At 39.5% G+C, this 17,878-nt stretch overlaps 1 protein-coding gene across 5 annotated transcripts in view; it reads right to left on the bottom strand.

Annotated features, from left to right (window-relative positions):
* Positions 1-17,878, bottom strand: part of FKBP15 (FKBP prolyl isomerase family member 15) — an 83,004-nt gene that overhangs the window by 8,271 nt on the left and 56,855 nt on the right. For 3 of the 5 annotated variants that reach the window (XM_072632477.1, XM_072632475.1, XM_072632478.1), the window contains 8 exons: positions 12,969-13,063; positions 12,659-12,761; positions 10,940-11,002; positions 7,141-7,312; positions 5,731-5,867; positions 5,262-5,417; positions 3,743-3,895; positions 2,750-2,827 (listed from right to left, as the gene is read on the bottom strand). In XM_072632477.1, the coding sequence (XP_072488578.1) occupies positions 2,750-2,827; positions 3,743-3,895; positions 5,262-5,417; positions 5,731-5,867; positions 7,141-7,312; positions 10,940-11,002; positions 12,659-12,761; positions 12,969-13,063 (957 nt within the window). The remainder of the gene's footprint in view (positions 1-2,749; positions 2,828-3,742; positions 3,896-5,261; positions 5,418-5,730; positions 5,868-7,140; positions 7,313-10,939; positions 11,003-12,658; positions 12,762-12,968; positions 13,064-17,878) is intronic. The other 2 variants (XM_072632474.1, XM_072632476.1) reach the window with 1 other exon arrangement.

The following is a 17,878-nucleotide window of genomic DNA, read 5'->3' as shown; positions in this document are numbered from 1 at the left end:
ATGATTTTCAAATCTACCCATTCTTCCCCAACCTCTTTGCTGACCTCAAGTCTTGCACCTCTATCTACATTTCATACATCTTGAACTGGATGTCCAGTAGACATCTTAAACTAAACATATCCAAAACAGAACTCATTTATCTTTCCAACTAAACCTCCCCTCTCCTCTCTTTCTTGTTACTATAGAGGTCAGTGCCATCCTTCCAGTTCCTCAGGCCCTCCGGCTCACAACCTAGGAATCATCCTCAGCTCCTCATTATCTCTGCCCCCGCCTCAGCATCCAAGCTGTTGACAAGGCCTGTTGATTTCACCTTTGCAACATCTTTCTTTTTTTTTAAATTTTATTTATTTTAATTAATTTATTTATTTTAATGTTCTACAATCACTACTATAAAACTTGGATTTTTACTACCCCTCACCTACCCCCCACCACTCCCCTCCCTCCCCAAGATGGCATACAATTCTATATGGGATCTACATATACTTTCCTGTTGAATACGTTTTCACTATAGACATGCTGTGTAGATGAACAAAAATAAATGGAAGAAATCATATAACAAATCAAAACATAACACACACGCACACAAATATGATCTGCTACATTCTGCATTTGAATTCCAGAGTTCTTTCTCTGAGTGTGGAAGGCATTTTGCCTTAGAAAACCATTGGGAATTTTTTTTTTTTTAAAGTTCTTGTGTTATTACGAAATTCCAAGTCTACCAGAAAAAACTCTTGCACACTGTGGTCGTTCCCCACACAAAGTTCTCCTGGTTCTGCTCCTTTCGCTCAGCATCAGATCATATAAGTCCTTCCAGGCCTCTCTGAAGTCTTCCTGTTCATCATTTCTTATGGCACAATAGTACTCCATTACATTCATATACCATAATTTATTCAGCCATTCTCCAATTGATGGGCATCCCCTTGATTTCCAGTTTTTGGCAACTACAAAGAGTGCTGCTATAAATATTTTTGTACATGTGGGACCCTTTCCCATTTTTATGATCTCTTGGGAATACAGTCCTACTAGTGATATTGCTGGGTTCAAAGGGTATGCACATTTTTGTAGCCCTTTGGGCATAGTTCCAAACCGCTCTCCAGAATGGCCGAATGAGCTCACAGCTCCACCAACAATGAATTAGTGTTCCAACTCTCCCACATCCTCTCCACCATTTATCATTTTCCTGTTCTATCATATTTGCCAATCTTATAGGTGTGATGTGGTACCTCAGAGTTGTTTTGATTTGCATCTCTCTAACCAATAGTGATTTAGAGCATTTTTTCATATGATTATAGATATCTTTAATTTCTTCCTCTGAAAATTGCCTGTTTGTATCATTTGATCATTTATCAATTGGGGAATGCAACATCTTTCAAATGTGCCCCCTTCCCTCCTCTGATCCTGTCACCACTCCAGTGCCTCACATCTGGACTACTTCAGTAGCATGCTGGTAGATCTGCCTGCCTCAAGTCTTTCCCTACTCCAATTCAACCTCCAGTCAGCCACCAAATTTTCCTAAAGTTCAGGTCAGACCATATCACCTCCCTATTCCATAAACTTGAGTGGCTCTCTATCATCTCAAAGATCAAGTACAGAATCCTCTGCTTGGTGTCCAGAGCCATAACATCCCTACCTCCTTCCAGTCTCCTTACACTTTAGTCCTTGACAGTCACTGGCTACTCCATGAACAAGACACTCCATTTCTTAGCTAAAGGCATTCTGCCACTGGCTGTCTCCCACTCCAAGCCTGGACTATCTGTCTACTGCCTTTCCTGGCTTCCTTTAAGTCCCAGCTAAAATCTCACCTTCTATAAGAAGCCTTTCTCAATCCCTATTAATTCTAGTGCCTTCCCTGTTTTTTTATTTCCAGTTCATCCTGATGTAGCTGATGTGCATCTCTGTTTGCAAGTTGTCTCCTCCATTAGAGTAGGATCTTCTTGAGGTCACTGTATATCCTTCTCTACCAACCCAAGACTAGGAGCAGCATGGTGTAGTGGCCACAGTGTTAAATTTGGAGGCAGAAAGAGGCTCTGGATTAAAATCTTATGCATCATTCTGCCTCCAGATCTGACACTATGCTCTGTTCCCCTTAGTCTTGGGTTGGTAGAGGGGTGGGGTATCCTTCTTTTTGCTAGTTCTTTGGGCTAATATCTGATGGGAAAGTTACTATGCTTGTTCAGCTGTTGGGAACTTGAAATAAGTATAATTATGCATGATTGTAAAACCATATCAGTTTGAAAAAGAAATTGAATCCACAAGTTCATGATGAGTTGAGTTCAGATGATCTGAGTTTCATTTAATAAAATAAAACACTAAGGCATTTTTAAAAATTGCTAAGAAATCAGTTACCTATATTTTGGTAATTTTTGGTAACCACATTTTGGTGGTTTTGAATGATTAATAAAGTTTTACTGTGCTAACAGCCTTCATAGAGGAATTTCTGTCACTTAGGCTATGGGGGGAAACAATCTGTCCCTCTTCAGAAGCATTTTCCTCTACAACAGCCAAAACCATCCTCCTCAGAACTAAGCACTGGAAAGAACACTGGCCTGGAAGTTGGAAGATCAACATCTTAGTTCATTTTTTTTGTCACTAAGCATGTTTTGAGTAAGTCACTTGCTTGTCTGTAAAATGAAGGGGCTGGGTGAGGTGATCTCGAAGGCTTGCCTTTTCAGTATCACGTGTTCTCTCTAAGCTGGGTGCACAGTGGCAGCAGTGGTTTAAAGGATCTGCTCTTCTGACTAGTACTTACCTCCTTTTGTTTCTGTTCTGCCAACTCTTGGTATTCAGAAAGCTTCTCTACATCTTGAGATTGCTCCAGTGCAGAGAGCTGAAAAAAGAAAGCACAGTGAAGACTAGCACACCCAGGACCTACGATGGCTCCCCAGGATTTGCAGACAGTGGGTTCTCAGTCTGAGTCTTCTCAGTCCTCTGGGCTCTACCTCACATGCCCAAAAGCATCACTGACAACCTGACTGTACAACATGGTTTCTTCTTTCTTAGGAAAGTCAATGAAAGAAGGAAGCCATCAGACAAGCAGAAACGCCAAGGCTGGGTGTCAGTAGCTACCTATTCTACCAACAGAATCACCTCATTGTTCAGTAACTTCAGGGTGCTGCTTGGGGCACAGAGAAATTAATGGCTATGTCCAAGGACACAGAGTTAGGATGTGTCAGGAGCTAGATGTGGAGACCACCCTCCACTGTCCAAACTGCCTCTAATTTAGACCAAAAGAGCTTAGGTGATATGCCTCAAACATAGGCAATGAGTCCCAAAGCTCTGTCCCTGTACTTTTGTACCCTTGCATCACTGATCACCTCTCTCTGACAATTAAAGAATGTTAATTTTTTTATGGGACCCATCAGCATCTTGCAGGCCTTGTTAGCAGACCAGAGTTAGCAGACTTACTGGCCCCTAGAAGGGTCTTTCAGGGATATAAGACCCTCAAGGATGGATAAGGATGGGCAATATACCTTTTGGAGATGTTAAGTTATTCTGTGACTTTAACTCAGAAGAAAAGCTGATTCAGGGATGGATGGAGACTGAGCAATTATACTGATGCCTACTGTCACTATCAACAGTAAGTCTTTTAGACAGATTTCTGGTCAGCTGATGTGCTGGGGCAATTTTGAGGCTAATGAATTTAAAAACAAGTTTCCCTTTCCCCTCTGCTGCTAAATAGCTACATGATCCAAATAATCCAAAGAGGCTGATTGGCCAGATGAGTTGCTTCAGTGTGATTTACCTTTTCTTCCAGGTGAGTGAGTTTCTGCTGAGTAGCATTTCTCTGCTCACACACTTCTTGGTACTGTTGCAAATGTTCATGCTTGGCAGAAGCCAACAAGTGTTCACACTTGGCTTCCCACTGGGATTTCAGCTCAGCTTGCATCAGAGATACCTGCCAGGGAACTTATATGAGGTCCTAAAACTTATAAAAGATCCTTAGGACATTGGGGAAGGAGATTTTCTAAGCCCAAATAGTTTCTCCCTGTATGGGATAATAAGCCAATAGCTCTTAATATGCTTCTTCTTCCTTGGTAAGGCTGTCCCAGTAATCCCTTTAAGTTCTGGGGCTCTTGTGCTAAGAAGGGGCAGAGTCCACCAGTAATGTTACATTTGAAAATTAAGGTAAACCAAGAGACAATGATCTGAGAATAATCAATTTATTAGTTAGGCTAACAGTAACCCAATAAATTGGGTCAATGGCCTTTCTTATTGACCAAAGACCCCAAGGTAAGGCTTAATATAGTTTTGGCGAGTACAGAGTTGGGTAGGTGGGAAAGAAAATACAACTGGTTACAGGGTAGACAGTTTCATTGGGGGTGAGAACATGACTGGTTATTTTAAAGAAAGCAGGTGCTAGTGACCATCTCTCTCTGACAAAGAATATTAATTCTTTTATGGGATCCATCAGGATCTTGTAGGCCTTGTTAGCAGCTCTGAGTTAGCAGACTTACTGGCCCTTAGAAGGGTCTGTCAGGGATATAAGACCCTCAAGGACATTTAAGAATGGGCAATATACCTTTTGGGGATAATAAGTTATTTTGTGACTTTAACTCAGAAGAAAAGCTGACTCAGGGATGGATTGAGACTGAGCAATTATACAAAATGGGGCAGTAGCACAAAATATGGTCAATTACAAAATAAAATCAATTATTAAATAATACAGAATAATTTTAATTTCTTCAGGAGTCAATTCTCTGATATCCTCATGGCTATTGAACCCATGAGGACACGGAGGCACCCATAGCCAAGAAAGGGGCACACAACTTTGGACAGCACTAAACAGCCTTTTCCCAAACAGCCTCAGAACTTGCCTTGGTGCCTCCTCTCTTTGCTAGTGCTGTGTTGGACCCCTACGGCTAATTGGAGTCTGAACGCCCGGACCTTTTATAGCCTGGTTGACCTTGTTTATTTGTCTGAGAACACCATCCCTTCACCCGCTGTAACCATCTAACTGGTTGGGCTTGTGCTCTCAGCCAAATCCATACTTCAGTCCCCTCCCTTTGTAATCTCCTGCCATATGTCTTCTCATCTCACTGGAAAACCTTTGCTCCCCATTCTTTGCAAGCACTGAAATGTCCCTTGAAGGATGGCCTTTTACTTGATATCTATCCCTTTGGGTACCTGTAACTGAGGTCTCCAGGGAACACTCATCAAAATCTAAAATGGAATCAGGGAAATTTGTTTTTATGTTTGAGATTTTCACTTCTTCATGCAGGTTTATGATCTTCTATTTTCCTACCCCCACATCTCCCCTGTACCTGTTCAGCTACTGTTTGATCTGTAGACACTTGAGCCTGTTTCAGGAGTTGTCGAAGTTTTTCTAATTCTTCCTGGTGTGATTTGCGAATTTCATCAATCTCTTCTTCAGCCTGGCTTCGCTCTTGGGCAGACTTCTTTTTCCTCTCTGAGAGGGTCTTTGGAAGGAAAAAACTAACTTAATTTCTAATAGTCTAGTAGAGGTTAAATAAGGGTGACTATATCGCTAGGAACTTGCTTGGTTCCTAGAAACTTAAAATATTTTCTTATTTAGTTATTTTTTTCCTTTATATCCCAACTGAAATCTATTTTAAGACTAGAGATTGTTGTCTCCATGGCAGGCAGTCTTTCCCAATCAAGAAAGGTCCTTCACAGACCAAGAAGATACCCCTTAAACATTCCCTAAAAGCTAAAATTGGCTGACTGGCCTAATCATAAGTCTTGGTGAGGAACTTAAGCAGCAAAACTTACCTTTTCCATAGATTCTTTCTCAGCCTGAAGGTCAGTCAGCTCCTCCTCTAGAGTTGCCAACTTTAGTTCCAATTGCTTGCGGCTTTGCTTTTCAGTTTTAAATTTGGACTGAGTTTGCTCTGATGTTTCTTGGAGTTCTAAAAAACAGAAGCAGATAGTTGGTCCAAGCATGGATGGATGAAACTTTAATGGCTGGGCTTGGCTGCTTGGGTGACTAAGCCTCTTCAAGGCTTCAAGGAATACCATTCCATTTATTTGGGACAATTCTTCCTTCTTTTGATTATTTTGTCATCTCTCTAGGAAGTTTACTGAGGCTGCTACGCAAAGACATACTCACAAATTCATTCCTTTACCCACTCACATTTAGCTGATACTCTTGTCTGTACCTCAACTTGAACATATATGAAGTAAAGAAAATATCCCCAACTGGAAGAGATGGTAATTTTACTCTAGAACATACAACTTCTTTTCACTAACTAGTCCACAGAATATTGAAGCTCTTCAGTTTGTACATACTGAGTCAGATCAACTAGGTCCCTGGGTCAGGGAGATGCAAGTCTCTGGTATTGGTGACATTTTTACTGACTGGTTTTTCATGACAGCTCCCCTCACTCCCTTCAAAAACAGTAGTGTGATATATATTTAATTAAAGTAAATTTAAATAATTTTTTTTTTCAGAATTGCATAGCATCCTTTGAGATAACAAGGAGTTCCATGGGGACAATACAAAGGCAGGGCTGGGAATCCCTGGATTGAACTCCAGTTCATAAAGGACAACAAATGTAAAAATATATCTGTAGGTATTTGATAGATGTTTATGGAACTGGACATGAGATACTTTGCTTCACATGGCAAATTTATATTCTGCTGACATCTGATCCCCCAACTCTCTATGAGAGTAAAACTGTTTCTTAACACGTGTGGGGGGGACAGGATTCTGTTGTTTACCAACATGATAGAGTAGAAGCACAGTAACTCTCTCAGGAAAAGAGAGAACTCCATTCTACACTGCAGTTCTAAATGTACCACCGATGAGAGATGCAGCTGTGGAAACTTGAGTCCATTTGCATCCTTGTATGAATAGCCCTTTTGGAGTAATGAATATGTTATCTTTTATGTTAAAAAAAAATGACGTTACTAAACAAAAAAGTATTTTTTTAAAAATATTTTTTAGAAGTGATGACAGAATTGTCCTAGTTCATCCAACTGTATACATGTATTTTTAATGCTGGATTAGATGATCCCAAGGGTCCTTTTCAGTTCTTATATACTAGAAGTCTCTCTTTCACTGTACTCCAGGGGTCTCATGAACAACCTGCTAAATGAAAAAAGTTTGGCAGAAAATAGTGGTTTCCAGGTCAGAGTTTAGAATGTTCAAAGTCAGTCCAGCCCCTTTTACCAGGAACAGACCTGTGATCTGTGCCTGCAATCGGCTGATTTGAGTCTCCCGGAGATCTGCTTCCTTCCGGCATTCTGTCAGTTGAATCTGTAGGTCTGTTTCCTTCTTCTGCTGAGTGGTCAGTTTCAGCTGCAGACTGGAGACCTGGGCAGTCACTGATGCCAACTCTTCTGTGACCTTAGCCTGGTTAATCAAGCAGAGGAATTAGGAGTAAGCTTAAACCACAAGTTATACAATGAGGCTAGTCCCAATGTTATCCTCTATCAACATACAAAAATAAGGTAACGAATAAGTTACAGCTCCTCACTAATACTGAGGTCAGAACCCCAAGGATGACAGTATTTGGCATCTCCTTGCTTAACCTGACTTAACTGAATGGGAGGGACATTAGCACATATGAAGGTAGTTTGGAGTTCTCAAAAGAAGGTTATTAATATAGAAAGATGGTCTATATACCCTATCCAGCAAGATCTGATTGATTTACTTTTGAGCTAGCTGGCTCACCGTACTTTAAATCAGATTCTGAACTTGTTAAAAGTGGCTGATCTTTTCCTTGTAAAGATATCAATACCTGAGTTACTAAATGAAAGGGTTTTACTGGGTGAAAAAAGCTTAACTGAATATGTATAACAGGAAAGGAGAAATTTTTTTTTGAAGGACTACAGACATAATAAATGTTGCATTAAGCAAAGGGAAAACTTTGAAATCTGCATAATTTAATTCAGAAAAATAAACCTCTTTTCAGTTCCTATGATGTACAAGAAAATAAAATTCAAAAGATAGGCAAAGGAAAGTCCTTCAAGAGTTAGCAGTACTAATGGGTCTTGGTGATTTCGAAAGGTACTTCATTTAAGAAGATAATGATCAATGAACCAATGGCTAATTATATACTAGACACTACACTAAGTACTGGGGATGAAAAGAAAGACAAATAAATAGACTTGCCCTCAGAAAGCTTACACTCTTTAGGCGGAAAAGGAAGGAAGAGCTAAACTGGAAGATATGACAGTAATGTAAATATTAGATTATGAAGGCAATAACTAGGCATGGAGAACCATGAAGGCAGCTAGTATACAAATTCAGAGAGTCATGCCAGTCATTGAGGAGTACCAAAAGGTAAGGTTTGAGGGTTACTTCCAAAATTTGCTTCATTCTAGTTGACTCAATCTGCTTAATTATAATAAATTTTCTACAACTCACTAAGGATGCTGTGAGGCCTTTAATCATGAGAGACATGGAAAAAACAACTCCCATGTCTGTATCAAAGCAAGCCCTCTCAGGTTAATTTCTGAGACTGAGATTTAAGAGTACTTAAAAACTGCTCAATATGACATATAATGCAGTTAAAATTTTTTTCATGTGGCCTATGCCATCATACTACAATCATTTGATTAAGAACTTTGATATTGCTCTGAAAAGAAATATCCTTTTGCTATGGTTGTCCTCAAGGTTATCCTTCTCTTCTTGTGACCACTTGAAATGTCATGATACATTGAGGTTTGGGCATTACATGATTACAGTCTTCCTGGAGCACTGCAGAGCTCTGATCTGAACAGTACCAGCACCCTAGAAAATATTTATTTTCTAAAACATTTAAAACGTGTGTTATGTGTAGCAAGTGGCTCTGAAGGGGGCAGCTCTCCACTCTTCCATGAGACCTTGCAGTGCATTGGCAGTTATCCCAAAGATGCAGTTTAGCCAGTACCCATACACGTATCCTCTCTATAAAGAGAGCTGTGAAGCCAACAGCTGCATTTATTGGAGAAAAAAACCAGTAAGTATACAATTTTAGCTCTATCGTAAGTGAACATGCAATTAGTAGTCTCCCTTGAATGTACTATCAACATTTTTTCTTCTGAATTTTTCATTCTCATTATCTCTATGCTATCTATTATACAATGGGTATCCCAGATGTGTATGGCTTATTAACTTTTCAAAGTATTCAATTCCCACTGATGATTATTTCTATGAAGTCTTCCTGTAGTTTCCAAGAAAGAATAATACTAAGAAATACAGGAGACTCTAGGGTATCATGAGGGCCGTAAGGAGTGCCACCACAAGAGTTGAGGCAGGAGGGTTATTTTTAGGCCCATTTAAGACTGCTGGACTACAATAAAAAAAACTTTTAGGGGCAAGGAAGTAGCTCTGTTCTACAGATATCTGCTTCTGGCTGTGAAAGGAAGGCACTAATATAAATGAACAGAATGCCTAAGGGTTCCCATAACCCAGGCACTATACAAAGGCAGTCAAACAGAAATGGGCCCATGTCCTGCACAAACTCTGCTATGTTTAACGCTTTATGGTATAATTTGAATGTAATTCTCCCATTCTCTTCTTCATTCTTACTTTTTCCATCCATTCCATCTCCCTTGAGGTTCTAGGCCTTTTACTCCTCCAAATAATTTCATTGTAATTTTGCTTCACTCTCTACAAAGCAAGTCTTTGAGAGTTTGATTAGCACAACACTAAATCTATAAATTTATTTTATCATCATTTTTATTATACTAGTGTGGCTTAACCATAAGCAATAAATACCCCTCAAAGTAGTTTTTTTTAAATGTTTTGTAATTGCATCTACGGAATTATGGAGCATGACTTAGAATATTGATTCCCAGATATTTTATGCATTTTGTAGTTATTCTGAATGGTACTTCCCTTCAATTATTTCCTTCCAGATTCTGTGACCACTATGTAGAAATGCTAATTATTCTGGAGATTTGTTTTGCATCCTAATTTACTGAAGCCATTACCTCAATTAGTTTCCAAAGAAAATTAGATGTGTGTTCATCCTTCATTGCTGAAGAAGGCCATGCCATCAGAGAAATAATGATATGACTTGCAGTCACTTGACTTTATTTTGAGTGAGGGAGGGCTGTGCAGGTCACCAGCCTCACTTCTCCTCCAGAGCCATCTGAATCCAGTGACCAGATATTCATCAGGATGACTGGAGATGACCCAGCATGAGACAATTGGGGCTAAGTGACTTGACCAAGGTCACACAGCTAGTGAGTGTCAAGTGTCTGAGGTGAGATTTGAACTCAGGTCCTCCTGACTCCTGCACTGGTGCTCCATCCACTGCACCACCTAGCTGCCCCTCCAAAGAAAATTATGTCATCAGCAAAGAAGTATAGTTTTGTCTTCTCTTTGCTTTTGCTTATGCTTTTAATTTCTTTCACTTCTCTTACTGCTAGTGTTCATTTACCCAGAATCACTGAGATGAAGTCAACTAATTTACAGATAAATGAATTTTACTCTGTGAAGTGTGAAAACCTACTACTCAACCCCAAATCTGAATCAAGCTGGACAGAAATCTTTCTAAAATGGAGTATATATTTCATTTCCTCATTAAACAAAGTACACAGAACATAATTTTAAACTTTTCTTAGTTATCAGTTCCACCATGAAGAAGCAGTAAGTGGAGTTGGTAATATGAAGAAAATCATGAAACTGAGAAGATGGCATTATCCTGAGCATAAGGGAATTGACTGGCTTGCCTCAAATGAGTGTCTGAAACTTGGAACTGAGACTTGGTGGTTCCGCATCCACCCATGGTTTGAATACATGTCCAGATGTGAGCCAGCAGAAAGCCTTGCTGCTAAACAACCAGGAGGACAGGGAGGAATTATGCCTAGAGATGGTGCACAGCTCAATATCTTGCTCTCTTCATAGGAGTAGAGTTACCATGCACAAAAATCCTGGACTTCTGATGACCCAAAGTCAGTAAAAAGCCCTATGTCCCAGATACCTGAGAGAGCAAGTCAGTGAGCACATGTGAAAGGGTTGGAGAGAAGGAAAACACTAAACACCTACACCATGTCCAGGCGGCCTCCCTTGGTCCCACCCCTCAACGAATCCTGCTGCTGACATCAGGTGCTGGGAGAGAAAGGAGCAAGAGGAAAAACTAAATGTTCTGAAAAACAAGCAGCAAAAGCATCCAAGTCAGATCAAGAACAAAGAACGTCAGAGAGAAGGTGGGTTGCAGAGCTGGGGGGCTAGGTCCAGCAAGTCACTGAGGATCCCCTCCAAGGCCCCTGGTAATTCCAATAGGTTATGGCTATACAGAATACCAAAAACAGTCCTGTCACAGTGAGTAGTAAGAACTATTTCTGGTTAAAGTTAGAATGCTGGGTCTGATGCAGGAGAACTTTGGTCTTCTCCCTGACACAGAAGTCCCAAGGAAGAGAATGAGAGGAAGCAGGAATAAAATGAGAGACCGGGAAGAGGGGTGGGAATAAGGAGGAAATGGTCAAAGTCAGCTCAGTTTAAATGTGATTAGCAGGAGATGAAATGAGATCTATGTGGCTAGTCTCTCATCATGCAAAGCCATGGTCAGCAGCCTCTTTAGCCCTGGCTGGTCTGAGTGGAACCAAACAACATTCTGTAGGGCTTGGCAAACCTAGGCCAAAGGGCAAGGAGAGGATATGTGGGAGAGAGAGAAAGGGGACAGAATGAGAAAGGAGGAAAAGAGAAGGGAGTAATAGAACTATCACACAAGAGACATGTGGGAGGCAGCTAAGGGAACACTCAGTGTCTATCAGAAGGTGCCTACCCCTAAATCCAGAATGGGCTAGGAAATGATAATGGGGATCTGTTATATTTGGTGAGAAGATGGGGCTAGAACATACCAGAACCTCCTTATATATAAATGCACACAGGGAAGAACTCATGGCAATAATTAAAGAATATAACAGGAATATCAGGAGTACTTCATGAAAGTATCTGTACACAATTATACAATGCCCTTAGTGAATTTCTCACCAAAATAAAATAATCAAACACAGACCATTTCTCCTCCACAATAATGTAATCTCTCCAAACCTAGTAGGTGAAAGGGTCAATATTTCTCAGCTAAAGATCTGCAACCCAAGCAAACAGTCTTCAATCTCATTGTTAATGACAGGAATGTAAACAAGCCTAGTCCTTAAAACCAGCCAGTCCCACCCAAAGCCCTAATCCTAGGCACTGCTAACACTAATGGTATTTCTTGACTCTGATATTACAGCACTCACAGTCTGAAATCAGTTTCAATCCAATGCTTACAAAGCAGAGGCAGTGTGGTGCAGCCTGTACCTCTTCTTCTCCCAGGGTGGTGCTAAGACAACAGCTATGAAAGTTCGAAGCACTACACAAAAGTCATGGAGGAGGCCTGAAATGAAAGGCCTTTAGAAACATCCTTAAAGATGTAAACTCATTAGAATTAAACCATAAGCCCCAAATTACCAAAAGTAATTTGGGATCAGATGAGATTTACTGTTTATTTTCTATATAACAGGATAACTGTTCTACCAACCTGAGTTTTTTTAAGTCAATGTGTAAAAGTGATACATATATACACACACACACACACACACACACAACTTTAGTGAATTCAAAACATGTTAGTAGGTGAAAAGATGGGTAATGTACCCAGGAATTACTCTGAAATAGGGATCATGTTCACTCTACTTGAAAAATTTGGGTTGTCTTTCTGAAAGGTCTTAGCTGTCTCCTGGCCCTTCAGGCTGCTGTCCGTGGTGCTCATGATTTTACCTTCTCCTGCTCAGCATGCAATACTCTTGCCTGTGTGTTTTCAGTGGCCATTTGAAGGGTGCTGTTCCTCTTCTCCATCAGCAGGTTACTCTGCTCCACATACCTATGAAATAGAGGATTAGGTCCAGCAAACTGCAGGCACACAGAAGTCAAGCAGAGGGTCATCTTAAACAATGCCATACAATGGATAGGAGTCATGAAAGTTTGAAACTTCCTTGTTACATACAGGTCTCTCACTGCCATAAGCCTGTTTGATGTAAGCATTAAATAAATTGTGTTTGTTTTTAGGGCCAGTTCACTGTGCTATTACCTCTGACTGCGTTCAATCAGATCAGTAATCTTGTCATTTTGTTCTTCTATCCGATTTTTCTTCTCAAGGACCTCCTGCTTCAATTTTTCATTTTCCTAAGTTTAAAATATGGATATATATAATATATAAAATTTAATTCTTTTACAAATGAACAACAGCTTTTACAGAATCAACATATTTAAATAAACAGAAGCTGGTCTTATTTAGTCCATGTTCTGAGGCAAGAAGCAACCAATATTATTCAGTCATGTTATTTGGAATCCCCTAGAGAGAAGGTTTGTACACAATTCTAGTAAATCAGCCCTCAGACCCCATTTCACCTTAAACAGACCACTTGATTTTTCCAGGAAGATAAAGAAAGGGAGTCTAGGGGAGATAATCCTATGCAGTGTAGATGACAAAAGTGGAGGAAAAAAACACCAAAAAATGCACTGCAATGAAACTAGTTTTAGTACAAAAGGGACCTGGCACAAGGTCAGGTGTACACAATACCAACTCTCAAGTTAACAACAGCTGGTATAATTCTTAAGTCTATAGCACAAGCAGGGCTGCAGTCAGGCCCCAAGCCCCAGCTCAGAGCAAACTCCTTTCCCTCAGCTGCTGTGGCACTCAATGGCTCTCCCTGTTCTTCACATTCTACTGTACACGACAGTTGTATGTATGCTTGGCTTATCTCTTCTATGAGATTATAAGTTTGTTGAAGGCCGGAATCATGTACTGTATTCATCCCATTCACATTTACAGTTATGATTGCTAACTGTATTTCCCTCCATCCTGCATTTCTGTTTATTCTACTCTCTCTTGTCCTTTCACCCTGTTCCTCCTCAAATATCTTCTGCTTCTGACCACTGCCCCTCCCTTATATCAGCACCCATACTTCTAATATTCCCCTCCCCTCTTACTTCCCTGTAGGGTAAGATCAATTTCTATATGCATGTTATTTCCTCTTTGAGCCAATTCTGATGAGAGGAAGGTTCAAGCATTGCCAGCAACTACCTTCCCCATCTTCCCCTCCACTGTAAAAGCTCTTTCATATCTCTTTTATTGAGATAATTTACCCCATTCTACCTCTTCCCTCCCCCTTCTCCCAGGGCATGCCTTTTTTTTTTCCACCCTTTAATTTTTTTTTTTTTTGGATATCATCCCCTCATATTCAATTCACACCAATGAGCTCTATCTATCAACACTCTTTCTAGCTGCCCCCAAAAGGAAAAAATTCTTAAGAGTTACACAAGTATCATCTTCCCATGCAGGAATGTAAACAGTTTAACATAACTGAATCCCTTATGATTCTCTTTTCTGTTTAACTTCTTATGCTTCTTTTGAGCCTTGTGCTTGAATGTTAAATTTCCTATGCAGCTCTGGTCTTTTCATCAGAATGCTCAAAAGGCCTCAATTTCATTGAATGTCCACTTTTCCCCCTGAAGGATTATGCTCAATTTTGCCAAGTAAGTAATTCTTGGTTATAATCCTAGTTCTTAGTTATAATCCTAGTTCCTTTGCTTCCAGAATATCATATTTTAAATCTTCCAATCCTTTAATGTAGAAACTGCTAAATTGTGTCTTATCTTAACTGTGCCTTCATGATATTTAAATTGTTCCTTTCTGGCTGATTGCAATATTTTCTCCTTGACCTCGGAGTTCTGGAATATTCCTGGGGCAGGTGTGTGTTTCATTTTGGGATCTCTTTCAGGAGGTGACTAGTGGATTCTTTACATTTCTAATTTACCCTCTGGTTCTAGGATATCAGGGCAATTTGCCTCAACAATTTCTTGAAATATGATATTTAGGCTCTTTTTTTATTCATGCCTTTGGACTACTATCCAATAACACTTACATTATTTCTCTTTGATCTGTTTTGGAGGGCAGTTGTTTTTCCAATGAGACAGTTCACATTTGCTTCTATTTTTTCATTCTTTTGTTTGTTTCTTCTTAAAAAATAATTAATTTATTGTTGGTTTTCAACATTCATTTCCACAAGATTTTTGAGTTCCAAATTTTCTCCCCATCTTTCCCCTCTCCCACCCAAAGATGGCATGAATTCTGATTACTCCTTCCCCCCAGTCTGCCCTCCCTTTTATCATTCCCCCCTTTATCCCCGTCCCCTTACTTTCTTGAAGGGCAAGATGGATTTCTATAACCCACTGCCTATATATTTTATTTCCCAATTGCAAGCAAAAAGAATTTTTAAAAAATATATAATTTATTTTTCAGTTCTCAACATTTACTTCCACAAGAATTTGAATTCAAAATTTTCTCCTCATCTCTCCCCACCCCCTAACCCAGGACAGAATGCACCCCATCCACTCTTTCCTCCAATCTATCCTCCCCTTCTATTACTCCCTGTTCTTCCACCCCCCTTCCCTCTATTTTCCCATATGGCAAAATAGATTTCTATACCCCATTGCCTATACATCTTATTTTCCAGATGCATGCTAAAACAATTTTTAACATTCATATTTAAAACTTTTGAGTTCCAAATTCTCTCCCTTCCTCCCTCCCCACCCACCATCGTTGACAAGGCAAGCAATTCAATATAGGTTAAACATATGTAGTTATGCAAAACACTTCCATAACAGTCATGTTGTGAAAGACTATATTTCCCTTCATCTTATCCTGTCCACCAGTTATCCTATTTTCTCCTTTGACCCTGTCCTGCTTCCAAAGTATTTGCTTTTGACTACTCCCTCCACCAATCTGCCCTCCCTTCTATCATCCCCCCCCTTATCCTCCTTTCCCCTTACTTTCCTGTAGGGTAAGATACCCAATTGAGTGTGTATGTTATTACCTCTTTAAGCCAAATCTGATGAGAATTAGGTTCACTCATTCCTTCTCACCTCCTCCCTTTTCCCCTCCATGGTGAAACTTTTTTCTTGCTTCTTTATGTGAGATAATTTACCCCATTCTATCTTTCCCTTTCTCCCAATGTAGTCCTCTTTCACACTTTAATTTTATTTTTTAGATATCATCCCTTCATATTCAACCCACCCTGTGCCTGCCATCCATCCATCCATCCATCCATCCATCCATCCATCCATCCATCCATCCATCCATCTGCTCCAACAACCCTAATACTGAGAAAAGTCTCATGAGTTATAAATATCATCTTTCCATATAGGAATGTAAACAGTTCAACTTTAATAAGTCTCTTATGATTTCTCTTTCCTGTTTACCTTTTCATGCATCTCTTGATTCTTGTATTTGGAAATCAAATTTTCTATTGAGCTCTAGTCTTTTCATCAAGAATGCTTGAAAGTCCTCTATTTCATTGAATGACCATTTCCCCCCCTAAAGTATTATACTCAGTTTTGATGGATAGGTGATCCTTGGTTTTAAACCTAGCTCTTTTGACCTCTGGAATATCATATTCTAATCCTACTTCAATCCCTTAATGTAAAAGCTACTACATCTTGTAGTTGAGTTTCCACAATACTTGAACTGTTTCTTTCTGGGTGCCTGCAATATTTTCTCCTTGACTGGAGAACTCTGGAATTTGGCTACCATATTCCTAGGAGTTTTCCTTTTAGGATCTCTTTCCAGAGACAATTGGTGGATTCTTTCAATGTCTATTTTATCCTCTAGTTTTAGAATATCAGGACAGTTTTCATTGATAAATTCTTGAAAGATGATGTCTAGATTATTATTTTTTTTAATCATGGCTTTCAGGTAGTCCAATAATTTTGAAATTAACTCTCTTGGATCTATTTTCCAGGTCAGTGGTTCTTCCAGTGAGATATTTCACACTGTCTTCCAGAGACAGCATACAGTTTTATACAGGTTCTATACATACATTCCTATTAAATACATTTTCACCTTAATCATGCTGCATAAAAGAATTAAAATGAATGGGAGAACTCATAAAACAAGTCAAAACATAATGCAGAAGAAAATGATCTGCTTCATTCTGCAATCCAATTCCATAGTTCTTTCTCTGGATGTGGAAGGCATTTTGCCTTAAGAGACCACTGGGAATTATTTAAGTCCTTGCATTGCAATGAAGTACTAAGTCTACCAGAAAAATTCTTTGCACCCTGTGGTTGTTGCTGTGTACAAAGTTCTCCTGGTTCTGCTCCTTTCACTCAGCATCAGTTCATAAGTCTTTCCAGGTCTCTCTGAAGTCTTCCTGTTCATCATTTCTTATAGCACAATACAATAATATTCTATTACACTCATATACCACAATTTATGCAGCCATTCCCCAATTGATGGGCATCCCCTTGATTTCCAGTTTTTGGCCACCACAAAGAGAGCTGCTATAAATATTTTTGTACATGTGGGACCCTTTCCCATTTTTATGATCTCTTGGGGATACAGTCGTAGAAGCAGTATTGCTGGGTCAAAGAGTATGAACTTTGTTGTAGCCTTTTGGGCTTAGTTCCAAATTGCTCTGCAATCAGAATGGTTGGATCTGCTCACAGCTCCACCAACAGTGAATTAGTGTTCCAACTCTCCTACACCTTCTCCAACATTTATCATCTTCCTGTTTTGTCATGTTAGCCAATCTGTTAGGTGTGATGTGCTATCTCAGAGTTGTTTTGATTTGCATCTCTCTAATCAATAGTGGTTTAGAACATTTTTTCATATGGCTATATATATCTTTAATTTCTTCCTCTGAAAACTGCCTGTTCATGTCCTTTGGCCATTTGTCAATTGGGGAATGACTTGTATTCTTGTACATCTGACTCAGTTTTCTATATATGTTAAAAATGAGGCCTTTATCACAGACACTAGTTGCAAAAATTCTTTCCCAGTTTTCTGCTTCCCTGGTTGCACTGGGTTTGGTTGTGCAAAAACTTTTCAATTTAATGTAATCAAAATTATTCATTCTGCACTTCACAATGTACTCTATCTCTTGTTTAGTAAAAAATGTCTCCCTTCTCCATAATTCTGATAAATACACTATTCTTTGC

The sequence above is a fragment of the Notamacropus eugenii genome, chromosome 1 (assembly GCF_028372415.1).
Source record: "Notamacropus eugenii isolate mMacEug1 chromosome 1, mMacEug1.pri_v2, whole genome shotgun sequence".
NCBI lineage: Eukaryota > Metazoa > Chordata > Mammalia > Diprotodontia > Macropodidae > Notamacropus > Notamacropus eugenii.
Note: the sequence above shows the minus strand (reverse complement) of the source record. Positions and strands in the feature narration are given on the sequence as shown.